The 14,227-nt window shown below is 35.8% G+C and overlaps 3 protein-coding genes across 7 annotated transcripts in view; 2 read left to right on the forward strand and 1 right to left on the reverse strand.

Annotated features, from left to right (window-relative positions):
* LOC111441479 (polygalacturonase) overlaps window positions 1–1,695 on the forward strand; it is a 4,612-nt gene extending 2,917 nt beyond the window's left edge. Inside the window, exons 6-9 of the mRNA XM_023078495.1 lie at window positions 40–121; window positions 223–331; window positions 1,202–1,321; window positions 1,433–1,695. Of these exons, the coding sequence (XP_022934263.1) occupies window positions 40–121; window positions 223–331; window positions 1,202–1,321; window positions 1,433–1,654 (533 nt within the window). The 3' untranslated portion in view covers window positions 1,655–1,695. The remainder of the gene's footprint in view (window positions 1–39; window positions 122–222; window positions 332–1,201; window positions 1,322–1,432) is intronic.
* A 99-nt stretch (window positions 1,696–1,794) lies between these two features.
* On the reverse strand, window positions 1,795–8,527 carry LOC111441480 (tRNA-dihydrouridine(20/20a) synthase-like). Of its 5 annotated transcripts, none has more exons than XM_023078498.1 (14): window positions 8,332–8,527; window positions 7,675–7,928; window positions 7,448–7,574; window positions 6,495–6,622; window positions 6,336–6,405; window positions 6,130–6,232; window positions 5,172–5,289; window positions 4,938–5,019; window positions 4,457–4,518; window positions 3,890–3,962; window positions 3,720–3,800; window positions 2,847–2,927; window positions 2,405–2,554; window positions 1,795–2,098 (listed from the first exon to the last, which is right to left on the reverse strand). In XM_023078498.1, the coding sequence occupies exons 2-14, from the start codon at window positions 7,875–7,877 to the stop codon at window positions 2,078–2,080; spliced, it is 1,299 nt and encodes a 432-aa protein (XP_022934266.1). In that variant the 5' UTR covers window positions 7,878–7,928; window positions 8,332–8,527; the 3' UTR covers window positions 1,795–2,077. The 5 variants fall into 5 exon arrangements, with proteins under 5 accessions (XP_022934266.1, XP_022934268.1, XP_022934265.1 ...); XM_023078500.1 differs by lacking the exon at window positions 1,795–2,098 and adding an exon at window positions 2,177–2,215 and having other exon boundaries at window positions 7,675–7,846; window positions 8,369–8,527; XM_023078497.1 differs by lacking the exon at window positions 1,795–2,098 and adding an exon at window positions 2,177–2,215 and having other exon boundaries at window positions 7,675–7,914; window positions 8,369–8,527.
* A 1,154-nt stretch (window positions 8,528–9,681) lies between these two features.
* On the forward strand, window positions 9,682–13,577 carry LOC111442006 (DNA-directed RNA polymerases II, IV and V subunit 11-like). Its single transcript, XM_023079249.1, has 5 exons — window positions 9,682–9,844; window positions 9,942–10,031; window positions 10,116–10,194; window positions 12,022–12,117; window positions 13,339–13,577. The coding sequence occupies exons 1-5, from the start codon at window positions 9,792–9,794 to the stop codon at window positions 13,369–13,371; spliced, it is 351 nt and encodes a 116-aa protein (XP_022935017.1). The 5' UTR covers window positions 9,682–9,791; the 3' UTR covers window positions 13,372–13,577.
* Window positions 13,578–14,227: the final 650 nt, after the last annotated feature.

The following is a 14,227-nucleotide window of genomic DNA, read 5'->3' on the forward strand; positions in this document are numbered from 1 at the left end:
TTTTTTTTTTTTTTTTTTTTTTTTTTTTGTTTTTCAAAGGGGATGACTGCATTTCTATTGTAAGTGGGTCAAGAAATGTTAGAGCAATGGATATCACTTGTGGGCCAGGACATGGAATTAGGTACTCATTCAGCTGAATTTGAAGCATTTTTGTAGTGTTTAGTGATGTTTTTGTCTCATGTTTTGAATGTTTTTGGTTTGGTTTTTTTGTTTGCATTTCAGCATTGGAAGCTTAGGAGCTGGAAACTCAGAAGCTGAGGTTTCAAATATAAGAGTAGATAGAGCATTGATATCAGGAACCAGTAATGGGGTGAGAATAAAGACTTGGCAGGTACGTGAAGCCTACAATTTGTATCGCCGTCAACTTTTCGGTTTTAAAACATATTTGTTAGGGAGAGGTTTTCACATCCTTATAAGAAATGTGTGGTTCCTCTCTCCAACTGATGTGGGATCTCACAATCTATCTCCCTTGGGAGCCAGCATTCTCGCTAGTACACTATTCGGTGTCTGGCTTTAATACCATTTGTAATAGCCCAAACCCCACTGCTAACAGATACTGTTCGTTTTGTCTCATAATTTTAAAACACGTCTACTAAGAAAAAGTTTACACATCCTTATAAGAAAGGTGGGATTTCGCCGTAACCCAATAGGAATTGGTGGGCGTGTCCTATGGAGATAACCATTTCCTCCACATGTATCATTAAAAGTATAGGAATTCTAGCTTTTCCTACCTCCACTTGAACGCTGAGGGTGATTTGAACACCAATGGCTGTTTGTTTGGTGTCACTGATGGGTCCATTACTTGTTTAGTGGGTGTAGTTCAATGCTATTTGTCAAAGTTAAAGCATGTGTTCAAACCAATTAAATAGAGTAAAGAATAACATAACAAAGTTAATTCAGTTGGTGTACCCAAAAAACGAACTATATATTCTGTCTAAAAGACGTCTTTAACTTTCAAAAGCTTCAATGATATTTTTAAAACTTTTTAGTTTCAAAATTTATAGTACTTTGTTTCAAAAAGACCCTTAAACTTTAGAAAGCCTTAATATAGACTTACCGTTAGTTTATGGAATTTTTTTTATTAATAATTAATTTTTATAATTCCCTCGTATTATATTACACCTAAACTTTCTATTTCGAATATTTTCATTTGATTTTGCTTGCCTTTCAAATTTTGATAATGAATGGGACATGTGAACAGGGAGGCTCTGGATATGCTAAAAACATCATGTTTCAAAACGTTGTCATGAACAACGTGCGCAATCCAATAATTATAGACCAGAATTACTGTGATAAAGAAGAAAAGTCATGCCCACAACAGGTAAAAAATTGAGGCCTAAATCTTTGATCTGCTTTGAACTGAACTATATAGATACCTAGAAAACAAAAGGCACAGGAGTTAATTAGGTTTTTGTTGCTCTCATGGATGCAGAATTCAGCAGTGAAAGTAAGCAATGTGGTGTACAAGAACATTAGAGGAACAAGTGCTTCTGATGATGCCATAAGATTTGACTGCAGCAAAAGCTCCCCTTGTCAAGACATTTCCATGCTTGGAGTTCATCTAGTTAGACAAGGAGATGATGTTGCCACAGCTTCCTGTGAGAATGTTAGGTTGAAAAATAGATGGAAAGTTTATCCACAGTGCTCCTCATAAGTTGGAACACTTTAGTCAGAAAGGACGGTTGTTCGTGAAGATTTCTACAAAAATATCCCTAAAGGCTTGACTCGTCTCGATTACGAGGAAGCCTTTGACCTGCTTCCATAGCTGTCCTTCCTTTGTTGAACTATGTATATGCATTTAACACTGAATCTTTCCTTTTATATTATTATAGTATCATACTATTCGAACTTACGAAAAGGCAATACCAGTATTGCCTTGCCCATTGAACTATGTTCGAGTCGTCCCATTTTACACTTCTATACACATATATAATGCATTTTCTTTTTCCATATGTTGTATTTCTTCCTCCAAGCAATTTCATTCTGTGATCAAGTAATTATTGCTTGTAAGAACAATTGTAATGGTCATGTATTGTCACAGCACAGCAATCATGATGCTCAGGCTACTCTTGAGATTTTAAGTTTGATTTCTCACCACCTACCACAAACCATTATAAGCATTATTAATATTGATATGTAACCTAAGAGAGCAAAAAAATATACTTTCTTCCCCCAAAAGATGGATCAGCAACTAGATAACAGCATCATCCATGGACTAGAATCAGAAGGAAGAACAGGCAGCCAATTAGTTGCAACAGATTTTGAAGATGAATGAGCAGTTTACAAGGGTAATTTCTTTGATTACCCACAATAAATATGCAAAGAATAAGTGAAGAATGTTTTCAAAGATTGTTATGTTATACATGGTTTAAATAATGTTACAAAATTAAACCTCTAATACTACCTTTTGCTCTCTGTCCTCGTATGGAGGAGGCATCAATCTAAGCGTATTGGCAAAAAGATCTTCACGTCCTGATGGAGGTTCTGCTACAGGAGCATCCAATATATAATCTGGAATGGCCACAAGTGTTTCCTCGAAAAATGATTTGATGGTCTACACGGTCGAACAACAGTTCACTTAGAAACTATGCAGCCAAGCATTTACAAGGTAGGGATACTTAATGGACAGACAACCTCGATAACAATGCCAGTGAAAAATCTCGGTGATAGAAACATGAAATTTGAATATCCGATTTGAATTTCCAAATTTTTGTAAAACTAAAATCAAAATAAAAAATCCTATGAAACTGTTGAAAGGAAGCAGAGGAAAAATACGCCATGCATTCCATCGAAATCTACTAAACGATATTAAGTTGAACCTATTCTCTTCCAGCATATTTTTATACCTTGCAATGCTGAAAAGCAAAATCAGCTTTACGCTTCCATGGACCATTTCCAGGATCTGTATAAAAAAGGTGAAGCAATGGCTGCAGAAGCAGATAAAGGAGAATTGTAAATGACCACACCAGGTATTGTATGGGGGGTGGGGGTGCGTTTTGCTAGATTCCAATCAGTATTGATTAAGAAAAAAAATAGCAACTTATAAGACATGACGGATAAAAGAGGTCCTAGATTGGTATAAGGCAATAAAAGGACAAAAGTTATCAGTGAAACTAAGATGTAGAAGCAAAAGAAGACGATAATTCAGCATGCTCAGCCATAGTTGATGTATGAAATGGCTAACCCACGGAAATACAGAGTTTCCTCCAATTGGCAGTAATCAGGGAGGGCTCCAAGTTACAAAAATGCAATAATGGAAATAACCTTAAAGGGACCTCAGTTTAATCAATCAAGTGGGACTCATGATGCATTTGCGCCAACCTAGGGATCCAAAATGCAATAATAACATTATACAGTGCAAATCTTTGACCATGGAATCCACACGGTCTAACTAGTGCACAAATGCTATTCCAACACCTTAATAATCATAAGTCCTACTCCCTTAATAGCGCTCGGTCTCCCTAATCCCACATATGGCACAAGATAGTGAGAGAAGAATACAGAGTTCATGTCACACATTGAAAATTACTGAAAATAAGTAAAGTTAAATTAAACCCAACCCCATAAAAATGTTCAGAACCCCAACCCACAATCGAAAAAATATAGTTAAGAAATACATGGCATATAAAAGAAACAAGACCAACTGAAAACATAGGAGACAAAAATTGTGTTTATAAAAAAATTAACAAAAAGGCTGTAAACCACCAATAAGATCTTACCTTCACAACATCACGAATATTTGGTTTATTTCCATATGTACCCAAAACAGAATCCCCATAAACTTGATATTGTTCAAGGACCTAGGAGATGGAAAAGTTTACAGCTAAATGAGATAATAGTGAACTTTCAAGCAGAAGGATACTTTTCACAGCCAACTTTAATAATGTACCTGACGACGGGTTATACCACTGCTAGGCGCACCATAAATTGCAGTGTCTACATGTCCTAAAGTACGCCAAGGGCTATGAAGGATAAATAACAGCCATCGTTAAAATTAAGGAAAGACATAACCAACTCTGATAGAATAATGTTCATACCAAGATATTGTTGGAAAATACAAATAAATACTTAACCAAACTAATACCATCACACTTAACTTCAATTTTAATAAGTTAAATAAATATATTTAAAATGTTTATATTTAAAAAATAAAAAGAACACTCTATGATGCCATAAGTTCTAACACTGTTATTTTTCACTATAATAACATCACCTCAAAACCGGCCTCCACAGACAGATATAATCAGATATCATGGAAGAATTCTAATTTTTAAACATGGAACCCAATGGTCGCTCAAACTTCAGGTTCTCTTATACTGGTAATGGTTGGAGCTAGCTGTGACTATAGAATTATCTTATACCTTGAGAAGAATGCGAGAAGTTGCCTATACTTATTTGTGATATAAGCAAACGAAAGAGGGAAAAGATGGTAATTTCCAAAATGTGCATAACATACTTCTGGTAAGCAGCTCGACCCATCATTACACCATGAGCTCCGAGCCTGAGAGCAGCATTAACCTGTGTGAACACATTTAAAATAAATAAACATTAATTTATGATAATGCATGGAACTCTCATTCCATGGAAAGCAATTTATCACATTTAAAACAAATAAACATTAATGTATGCTGCCAATTTCCCACAAGGAACTTTCATTCCATGGAAAGCAACTCCCAATAAACGAGTTTTGGGTCAATAAACCCGTGTAAATTGGTCATTGCAAAATTATAATGCAATGCAAGACAGAGAAAAATATGAATGTATCCACTATACCTTTGTTGTATCAGTGGAGACCACGTCATGTAAAAAGCTATATAATCTACTAGGCTAGCCCCTATTTTGCCGTGATTTCAATATCTATTAGTATGCTTTTCTAGTTTGGGGAAATTCAATTTCTGATACGTTAGATCCATTTACAGATGAGCAGAAAAACTCACCTCATCAACAGTGTTAATGCCCCCATTTATTGTGAATCTCAAGTCTGGAAAGTCGCGCATAAGTGCATAGAAATATTCATATCTGTGACCACGTCAGTATTATAGAGCATGAAAGTCTGTTCTTGGTCATTATTTTACAGATAGTTAAAAATATTATATGGTCTTTGTTAAAATACTTGAACAAAAAACAACAAGCTCTCTTTAAGCTTGTAGAATGTTATTGAGAACCCATACTTCAAAGGAGGAATATTTCGATTTTCAGCTGGGCTAATACCATTGAGCAGTGCCTTGCGGGAATGGATTATGAAATGCTTAGTTGGCGACAAAGAAGAAACTTTGTAAATAAAATCACCTGAAACAAAAAAAAGTGGACGTGAGAGGATAAATCAGCAACTAAGAAGACACATAATAATGTAACAAGAAACTAGAATGGCTTTTCAGAAAGAATACTCAAGACCTCATTGCCTCTTGAAATTGTTAGCACATACTGACAATATATATGCTGAAAACTTCAAATTTCAAACATCAAGCATAAATTAGATATCCTGTGCTTGAGTTGACCTAGCACAATTCAGGATCTAAGATGGTTTATGACTGTATCCCAAAGGAGTTTCTCCAAAGAAGTTTTTCTTTGCCATCATATGTTTTTTGCTACCAAGTTTAAAAAGTTGTCTTTCATGAAATGGAAAAAAATGAAGGTGTGAGTGGTAAAAGTCTTCTTCCTTTTCTTTTTCTTTTTTAAAAAACAAACTAGATTTCTTACTTATAGGGTGAAAAGGTAAAAACATAAATAAATAATAAATAATAAATAAATAAAGGAACAAGGAATCACAGCCTAAGGAGCTTAACAAAAGCTGCTCCAAGAAAGATAACTTTCACTCTCAAAGATTATATTAAGAGCTCCTAATGAGATAGCATTCCCTTTGAGGTCGTATCTATAACTTATAATGTTACCAGTTCATTCACTTCAATGTGTAGTCAAAGCCACCTTTAAGCACAAGAAAAATATTCAGACAGGAAAGGACACAACATATAAAACAGTCAATTATTGTGATGATGCTCCACAGGGGAAATAAATAAAGATGCTAATCATAAAATGACAATACAAACCTTACAACATCACTATGTTTATCTAAGCAAAGATGTAGTAGTCAGTGCTTTCTAATAAGAGAAAAAAGACTAGAAACCTTACAAAGTTCATTATATGAATCATGGTCATCAACGCCAATTCGACATTTCACACTTACAGGAGCATTCGTGTTGGCAGCAATTACTGACATAGCTTCACCAACAAACTTTCCTTGTCATCATGACAAGCATAGGTTAGACACGTTGCTGAAGAAAACAAAATGATCAAGGTGACTGAAATCAAAATATAACCAGCATACAGCCAGAAACCTTAGGATCCAGCATAAGGCGAGCACCAAAGCACCCATGTCCAGCCACCTTTGGACTTGGACATCCACAGCTGAAAAAAAGTTTCCAAAAATTATAGACATAAGAATCTATGTAGAAATTAAAACTGGAAAAATATGAAGGAGTAAGTAAAATACACACTTCAAATTAATTTCATCATAGCCGTAAGGTTTAGCAAGTTCAACAGCTTTTGCAATGTTATTCAAATTGTTTCCTCCAATTTGCAGGACAATAGGATGTTGGTCTGGAGAAAATGCTAAAAACCTGTCCTGTATAAAATAAAGAAAGATTACATAAAAAAATGGTCAAAACATAGACTGTTGAAGCATATCATAGGCATCTCAAGTTTGATCATGAAAAGATAGGGAAATTGTCACGTGCCACCAACACCTACCAGATAAAATATGCAAGTTACAAAGGTAGCAATAAGATGGTAAGTGGCAACTCTTCTTTGAGAAAAATAAAACACCCTATAATTCTTCACTCTTACCGATCAAAAATTAGTCAACAGTGAAGTCCAACTTGGCTGATAATGAAACAAACAGGATATGAGGTCAAGCTAATTTGGAAACTAAGCAGATTCACACAATGCAGGTAAAAAAATAGTATTCTACTGTTAAAAGGTTCAATCTGATTAGAGCATCCCACAATTTGAAAAGACCACCACACCGTCACTATTGCTGGCAAAATGTTGGTAAAATGAGAGAAAACCATGGTCCAACTCAGACTATCACACATGAAAGCTGCGGGATGTTGAAGGATTCAGGGCCAGGAAGTTTTGTTAAGGCAACTGGAGGAAAAGCTTCTCATAAGAGTGGGGGAAGAGGGAACAATTGATTATTCACTAACCCGACCTATTCACATGGAAGCAATGCGCTTGCAAGGGTGAGGGGAGGGTTATCACAAATAATTGATAACTAACCCAACGTGTTACACAATTTAAAAAACCTCGAGTAAATAATGGAAAATCAAGGAAATTGCATCTGCCTCTAAAAATGATTGTTAATAAATAAAAGCAACACTACTTAGTAAATTTGTAGACAACGTTGATAAATTAATTATTGTCCAAGGATTCTGTTCTGCCGCAAACTTACAAGATTATCTTTTTGGTAAACAATTGTTTCAGCAGCAAGCATCTCACTGTACAGCCATGCGTGCTTTGATATTAAACGAGCAAGAGTTCTGTAGTGATTATCAGTGCAATCCATCATAGGAGCAACACTGATGAAGTAAATAAAAGTCAATCAAGGTCATCAGATATAAACACTCAAGGAACACAAATGATGACAATAACAACATTTATATGATGCGGAAAACTCACCTAAACCAAGGAGGGGAATAACGTCCAGCAACCATTTCTGCTTCTGGACTTTGCTGAAGTATCTGATTACCAGAAAACCAACTACTTGGTTTATACAAATTCTTTTGCAATATACTGGATGACAGCCTAGGATGGCTCTTCTGAATGAAAGACTGGACGGGAGACAAAGAAGCTGAAACAGAACATCCAGCAAACTTCATCATCTCTCACAACAAATCACAGTCCGCTCCTCAGAAAATTCTGATCATGAGCAACTGGGGAGGCTTTAAGAGTGGTGGAAAACTCGAAAAACGAATCAAACAATCCTACACGTTCAATTACGCAAGAGTGCAAAAACTACCAAACAGTCTGAAGGAGAGTCATGAACAACGAATTTGCAAACAAGAACAAACAGAAAATAAAAGCAAAGCTCAAAACCCCACAAAAGAAAAAAGAAAAAAAAAAAAAACCAATTACTTCAAAGATTTAACAAGCACCATTTACATAGCCAATCATTTAAACAGAGAAATACTACACACATATACAGAATAACAGAGAAACGCAATGTTGTTACGCAATTAAGGAAAAAGTATAAAGTGATTGGCAGACAGTTGCAGGAACGAAAACATGTAACATGCTTAATTAGCAGGGTTATAGAAGATGAATGTTAGGGTTTACATGAAGAAATTGTAACCGGAGCGGGGAATCAGACAACCTGCAGTTCCCGGAGGTGGGCGAAGTTGAGGGGGACGAAGATTGCGCGGCGGAGCAAAAAGTGGAGAAGGAGAGGCGTGGTATTCGGATTTTATGGCCACCCTAATCCTTCACGTCAAGGGAATCTTCCAATTTTCTATCTCAGCTTACAAATACGAGAGTTTTCAATTATTATCAATAAAATAATTAAAGAGAAAATTTATTTAAAATTTGACTCACTTTTTACCAACATTTGAATTAAGTCAATTCGTTCTTGCGTAGCCTACGGCCAAAGCGATGTATGCTCGAACCACTGGCCCTGATTCAAGAAGAAAATTTTAAAAAACTGGGGCAAAAAGATTTCAAAAAAAAAAATTTAAAATAATATTTGAAATATTGAAATTGGTGTTATATGTGATGTAACTGTTTACAACATATAACTATCAGATATGACTGAAAAAAAAACACATTCAAAAATATATTTACGTTAGTCTGTGAGGAAAATAGTTAATAATTGGTTTAAAATATATTCTTAAACTTTCAAAATCGTCTAAAAATATCCATTAACTTTCGAGAGTATTTCAAAAATGTCCTTCAATTTTCAAAACATTCATTAATATCTTTAATTTAAAAAGTAATAAAAAAATATTTTTACCATTAGTAATCCTATATTAACCGTTTAAGAGTTTTAATTTATATATATATAAATATAAAAGGATGGTAATGCTATTTTTAAAATTTTATGAGTATTTTAAAATATAGTAATAATGATAAACGTATTTTTGAACTTAAAAAAAGAAAATGAAATTTTCTAAAATTTAAGGGTATTTTTTAAATACCAATAAAAGTTAAATGATATTTTTTATATAAAATACTAACATTTCTTAGTATTATATATTAAGTTTAAAGGTATTATACAATAAAATAGAAGTTTTTTTTAAAAAAGTAATTTAGCATTGAAATTATGAAGATTGAATGATATAAAATAGAAAATGATATTTAATTTAGATGATATTTTGTTCATAATAAAAATTTAATTATTTCAAAATTAGAGAATAGAAATTACAAATTAATATATAAATTATGAACTACTAATTTTTAGCTCAAATATTTGAATTCATCTTAGCCGAGAAAAAAGTTTTTTTTTAAAAATTTATTATTATTATTATTATTATTTATTTATTTTGTGGTTGAACGAAGAGACATATTTTCGACCAATAATTTCTCTTAATGTTTTTTTACCACTAAATCTTCCACAGAGGGAAATTCGGGTACCTAAAAACACGACAAAATGTTTTTTGACTTAAACGACGTCGTAAGTAGCCTGCAAGGAAATTAAGACAAAACCCTGAGTTTCTTTCGTTCTTCTCCATCTTCCTCTCTCAGGCAGCTTCCATTACTGCAAAAACCACACCTCCAACAGCTTCCGAAGGAGTCCTAAAGCCATGAATGCCCCCGACCGATATGAGCGTTTCGTCGTTCCAGAGGGGACTAAAAAGTAATTTCACAAACTCTTCCCCCTTTCTCTAACCACTGCAATTTTATCTGTCTCTCACGTTTTCTTCCCCCCTTTTTTGTGATCTTTTCTTCTCCAGGGTCTCATACGAAAGAGACACCAAGATTATAAATGCGGCGTCGTTTATCATTGAAAGGGAGGAACATACAATTGGAAACATCTTGCGAATGTATGACCCTTTTTTGAAAATTTTGAAATTACTGTTTGAAAAGTGAAGTGTTCGGTTTTTATTGGTTTTTTGTGGTATAAGCAGGCAGCTTCACAGAGATGAAAATGTGTTGTTTGCTGGATATAAGCTTCCTCACCCTTTGAAGTATAAAATCATTATCCGGGTCAGTTCATTTTCCTCTGATTTTGGGGTTTTCTGATTCTGATTAGGGTTTAATGGAGCTTTTAACTTTGGGTTTTATCCCTTTTACTTTGGTGCTTGTTTTGATCTTCAACGTTCTGTGTTGATTTAGCTGTTGAATTTGGTAGTAGATGGTTTTAAGTTCTGATTATTACTCTCTAATGAAGGTTAAATTAACACTTGCTGAGTCTTGTGCTAATCTATGAGCCTAAATGAGATAGGTTTGGTTCAAAAGAGTCAAAACTCGAGCTAAAGGCAATGCAACTCGGCTTCCCGTTGCCCATTGTCATTAGGATTGTGTAATGAACATTAGGATGATTAGGAGTATTATTAAGATATTAAAAGCACATTAGTAATTAGCCATTGAGCTTGTTATTAGGAGTTTGTCATAAATAGAGTGAGTGGGGAGGAAGGAGGCAAAGATTTGGCTCGCTTAGGCTTGGGTGAGTGTAACAACCCAAGCCCACCGCTAGCAGATATTATCCTCTTTGGATTTTTTTTTTTTCGGGCTTCCCCTCAAGGTTTTAAACGCGCTGCTAGGGAGAGGTTTCACACCCTTATAAAGGGTGTTTCATTCTCCTCCTCAACCAAAGGGGTGGATTTGGTGGGGGGCCCCACATTGATTGGAGAAAGGAACGAGTATCAGCGAGTACGCTGGGCCCAAAAGGGGGTGGATTGTGAGATCCCACATCAATTGGGGAGGAGAACGAAACACCCTTTACAAGGGTGTGGAAATCTTTCCCTAATAGATGCGCTTTAAAAACCTTGAGGGTAAGCTCGAAAGGGAAAGCCCAAAAAAGACAATATCTGCTAGCGATAGGCTTGAGCTGTTACAGTCAGAGTATTCAAGAAGGGAGGTCCCAGGTACATTGAAGCAAGCTCTTAAATTCTTTCAAGAAACCCAAATATGCTTGTGTTGCAAAGATGTAATTCCAAGTACCTCTAGTTTTCGATACGGTTTGTTCATGTTGTTCGAAACCATTAGGATATCAAAAGCTGGAAAACAAGAAATGAAGTTATTGAACTTCTGGGTTTTTGTTCTTTGTAGTAGTGCTTTTTTTTTTATCAAGTTAATCTTCTTCGTGCTAGGCTCGCTACTTATAATCTTCCTATCGAAAAATATTTGGTATTATATTGGTCGTGCTGAATATTACCTATCATTGGAATTGACCTGTCTATGGTCCGCTACTCGTTGCACATACACAAGTGATGGTGGAACCTGAAGTTGGTTTATTCTCTTGAATGCTTCTCATTAGAAGTATCCTTTAACCAAGGAAACACTATCTAGTCCATCCACCTTATATGTTCGATGGGGTGTTTTATAGTATAGTGTTTAAATGATTTAATATTGCTCTAAGAATCCTCCGACTTGCCCGTTTCTTACCTCCATATAAATACGCTTTTACGTTCTTGGATCCATTCGTGACGGTTTAGTGATTAATTGTTTAAAGTTAACGTGACGTGACTTCATTTGTCATGGTTTTGTTATAATTTTTTAGTGAACGACAAACTGGATGGCTATCGCCTTTTCGATATGATACACCCCCATAAGCGGAAGTTGCATTTGAATGAAGTATTTTTGGAAATTTCTCTCTTAAACATCCGAAGAACGGATTGTTTTCTTTATACCGTCCTGTATCAATTTTGTTGGGTTGATTTCTATATCAAAACAAACACAAAAAGGTGTGTTAATGCTTTAGGCACGCGGTTGGCGAGAGACTTGCACGTTTTTATTTTACAGTTTTCCTGTTGGGTTGATATGTATATATTTAGAGTTATCTTTCGTAAACCGATTATTACTGTTCTTCAGATCCATACTGCTAGCCAATCGTCGCCGATGCAAGCATATAATCAAGCCATCAACGATTTGGATAAGGAGCTTGATCACTTGAAAAACGCACTTGAGGTTTGAATTCGCTACTCTCTCTAAACTTAGTTTCAAGATAGAACATGCAATCTTTAACTAATAAATACTCGCAGTGAAAAGTAAAGTGCTGTTGAAATTGATAGCAAATCTAAGGTTAGAAATGATAGTGAGTTTGGATGACTTTAGAATAAACTTTAAAACGCTGTAAATCTCTGGACAACTTCATTAGAGAAACCAAAAATCTATTCAAATGTGTGATGTCCACATTGGTTGGGGAGAACAAACCACCCTTATAAGGGTGTGAAAACCTTCCCCAGCAGAAGTATTTTAAAGCCTTGAGGGGAAGCCCGGAAGGGAAAGCCCAAAGAGGACAATATCTGCTAGCAATGGATCTGGGCTGTTACAAATGGTATCAGAGCCAGACACTGAACGATGTGCCAACCTTCTCACTGTTTCCTGAAGGAGGGTAGACACGAGGAGGTGTGTCGGTAGGGACGCTGGCCCCAAAGAGGGGTGGATTTGGTGCGGGTCCCACATCGATTGGAGAAAGGACGTTGGCCCAAAGGGGGGTGGATTGTGATGTCCCACATTGGTTGGGGAGGAGAACAAAAGACCCTTTATAAGGGTGTGGAAACCTTCCCCGAGCAAACGCATTTTAAAGCCTTGAGGGGAAGCCTGAAAGGGAAAGTCCGAAGAGGACAATATTTGCTAGCGGTGAGTCTAGGTCGTTACAAAATGGCTTTGGAGCTGCACATTTTTGGACTTCTAAAAAAGTAGGTACTTGGAACTGAGACGTAAAAGCTTTGAAACTGTCCTTAAAAACACTGTAAATCTCCCGACTACTTCTTAAGAAAAACCAAAGGTCGAACCAAAAACTGATTCAAAGGAGCTGCAACTTCTCGGACTTTTCAAAGTTAGGTACTTGAAACTGAGAGCTTAGAAACTGTTGTTAAAAACACTGTAAACCTCCCGACCCGACTACTTCGTAAGAAAAACCAAAAGTCGAATAAAAATCTGATTCGAATTGCTTTCGGAGCTGCAACTTTTCGGACCTTTCAAAGTTAGGGACTTGAAACTAAGACGTAAAAGCTTAGAAACAGTTCTTAAAACCATTGTAAATCTCCCGACTACTTCGTAAGAAAAACCAAAAGTCGAACCAAAAATTGATTCAAATTGTATTTGGAGCCGCAACTTTCCGGACCTTTCAAAGTTAGGGACTTGAAACCGAGACATAAAAGCTTTGAAACTTCTTTCTTGCAGGCTGAGTTCGCAAAGTTCTCAAGGGACTATTGATTTGGCTTTGAAAAAAAAACTTGGTGGAGCTCAGTTCAAGATGCAGACACAAGACAATTGGTAGCTGACATGAAATGTATTTCCAACAACTTTGCTTTGTTTTCTTTTAAGGTTGCTGAAACAATCTTGTAACTTTGCTAAACTATTTTTGGTATGAGACTATGCATTTAAATTATATAGATATATTTGAAGTACATCATCTTCTACCACAGTTGTTTTGGCATTGACATCCAAAGAAAATAAGCACAAACAATCTTCTGAGATATATACACATAAACAGCAAATGAAAGACTCATCAATGTCACATCTTTCCAGTCCCCTTTTCTCTGAGGACTCAATTTCTCCTTCAATTCCATTCCCATCTTCTTAAATCTCTGGATAAACCCAGGAACCATCTGTTTTCCTTCTTGGTCTTTCGTTGTTTTTTCTTCAGAAGAATCCGAAGGGTCTTGGTTATGGTTATGGCAGCAGAGAAGGACGATTGGTCTTGGGCTGATGCTTCTGTTTCCGAACTGCACGGCGGGGAAGAAATGATGGTGGCCGGCGGAGAGGGCTGCCATGGAAATGGAAGAAAATGGTGTTTGGAGATATTTTGTGGGGATGGGAATTTGAATAAATTGGGTTAGGAAGGGATAGATTTTGTTATATGGAGACAAAAATGAGATGGGAATTGGCTACTTTTGCAAGTAAGTGTCTTGTATGAGGACGACTTTTCAATGGCTTTTTGGATGCATTCAAATGAGGTTTGCAAGAATATCTAAACATGTTAATGATGCCCAGTGGTTTAGATTCCTAGTTCTACTGCTTAAGTGAGGATCAAATACAATACTCCAAGAAGACAGATCTCCAAAGAAGA

The sequence above is a fragment of the Cucurbita moschata genome, unplaced genomic scaffold (assembly GCF_002738365.1).
Source record: "Cucurbita moschata cultivar Rifu unplaced genomic scaffold, Cmos_1.0 Cmo_Scf00004, whole genome shotgun sequence".
NCBI classification, from domain to species: Eukaryota; Viridiplantae; Streptophyta; class Magnoliopsida; order Cucurbitales; family Cucurbitaceae; genus Cucurbita; species Cucurbita moschata.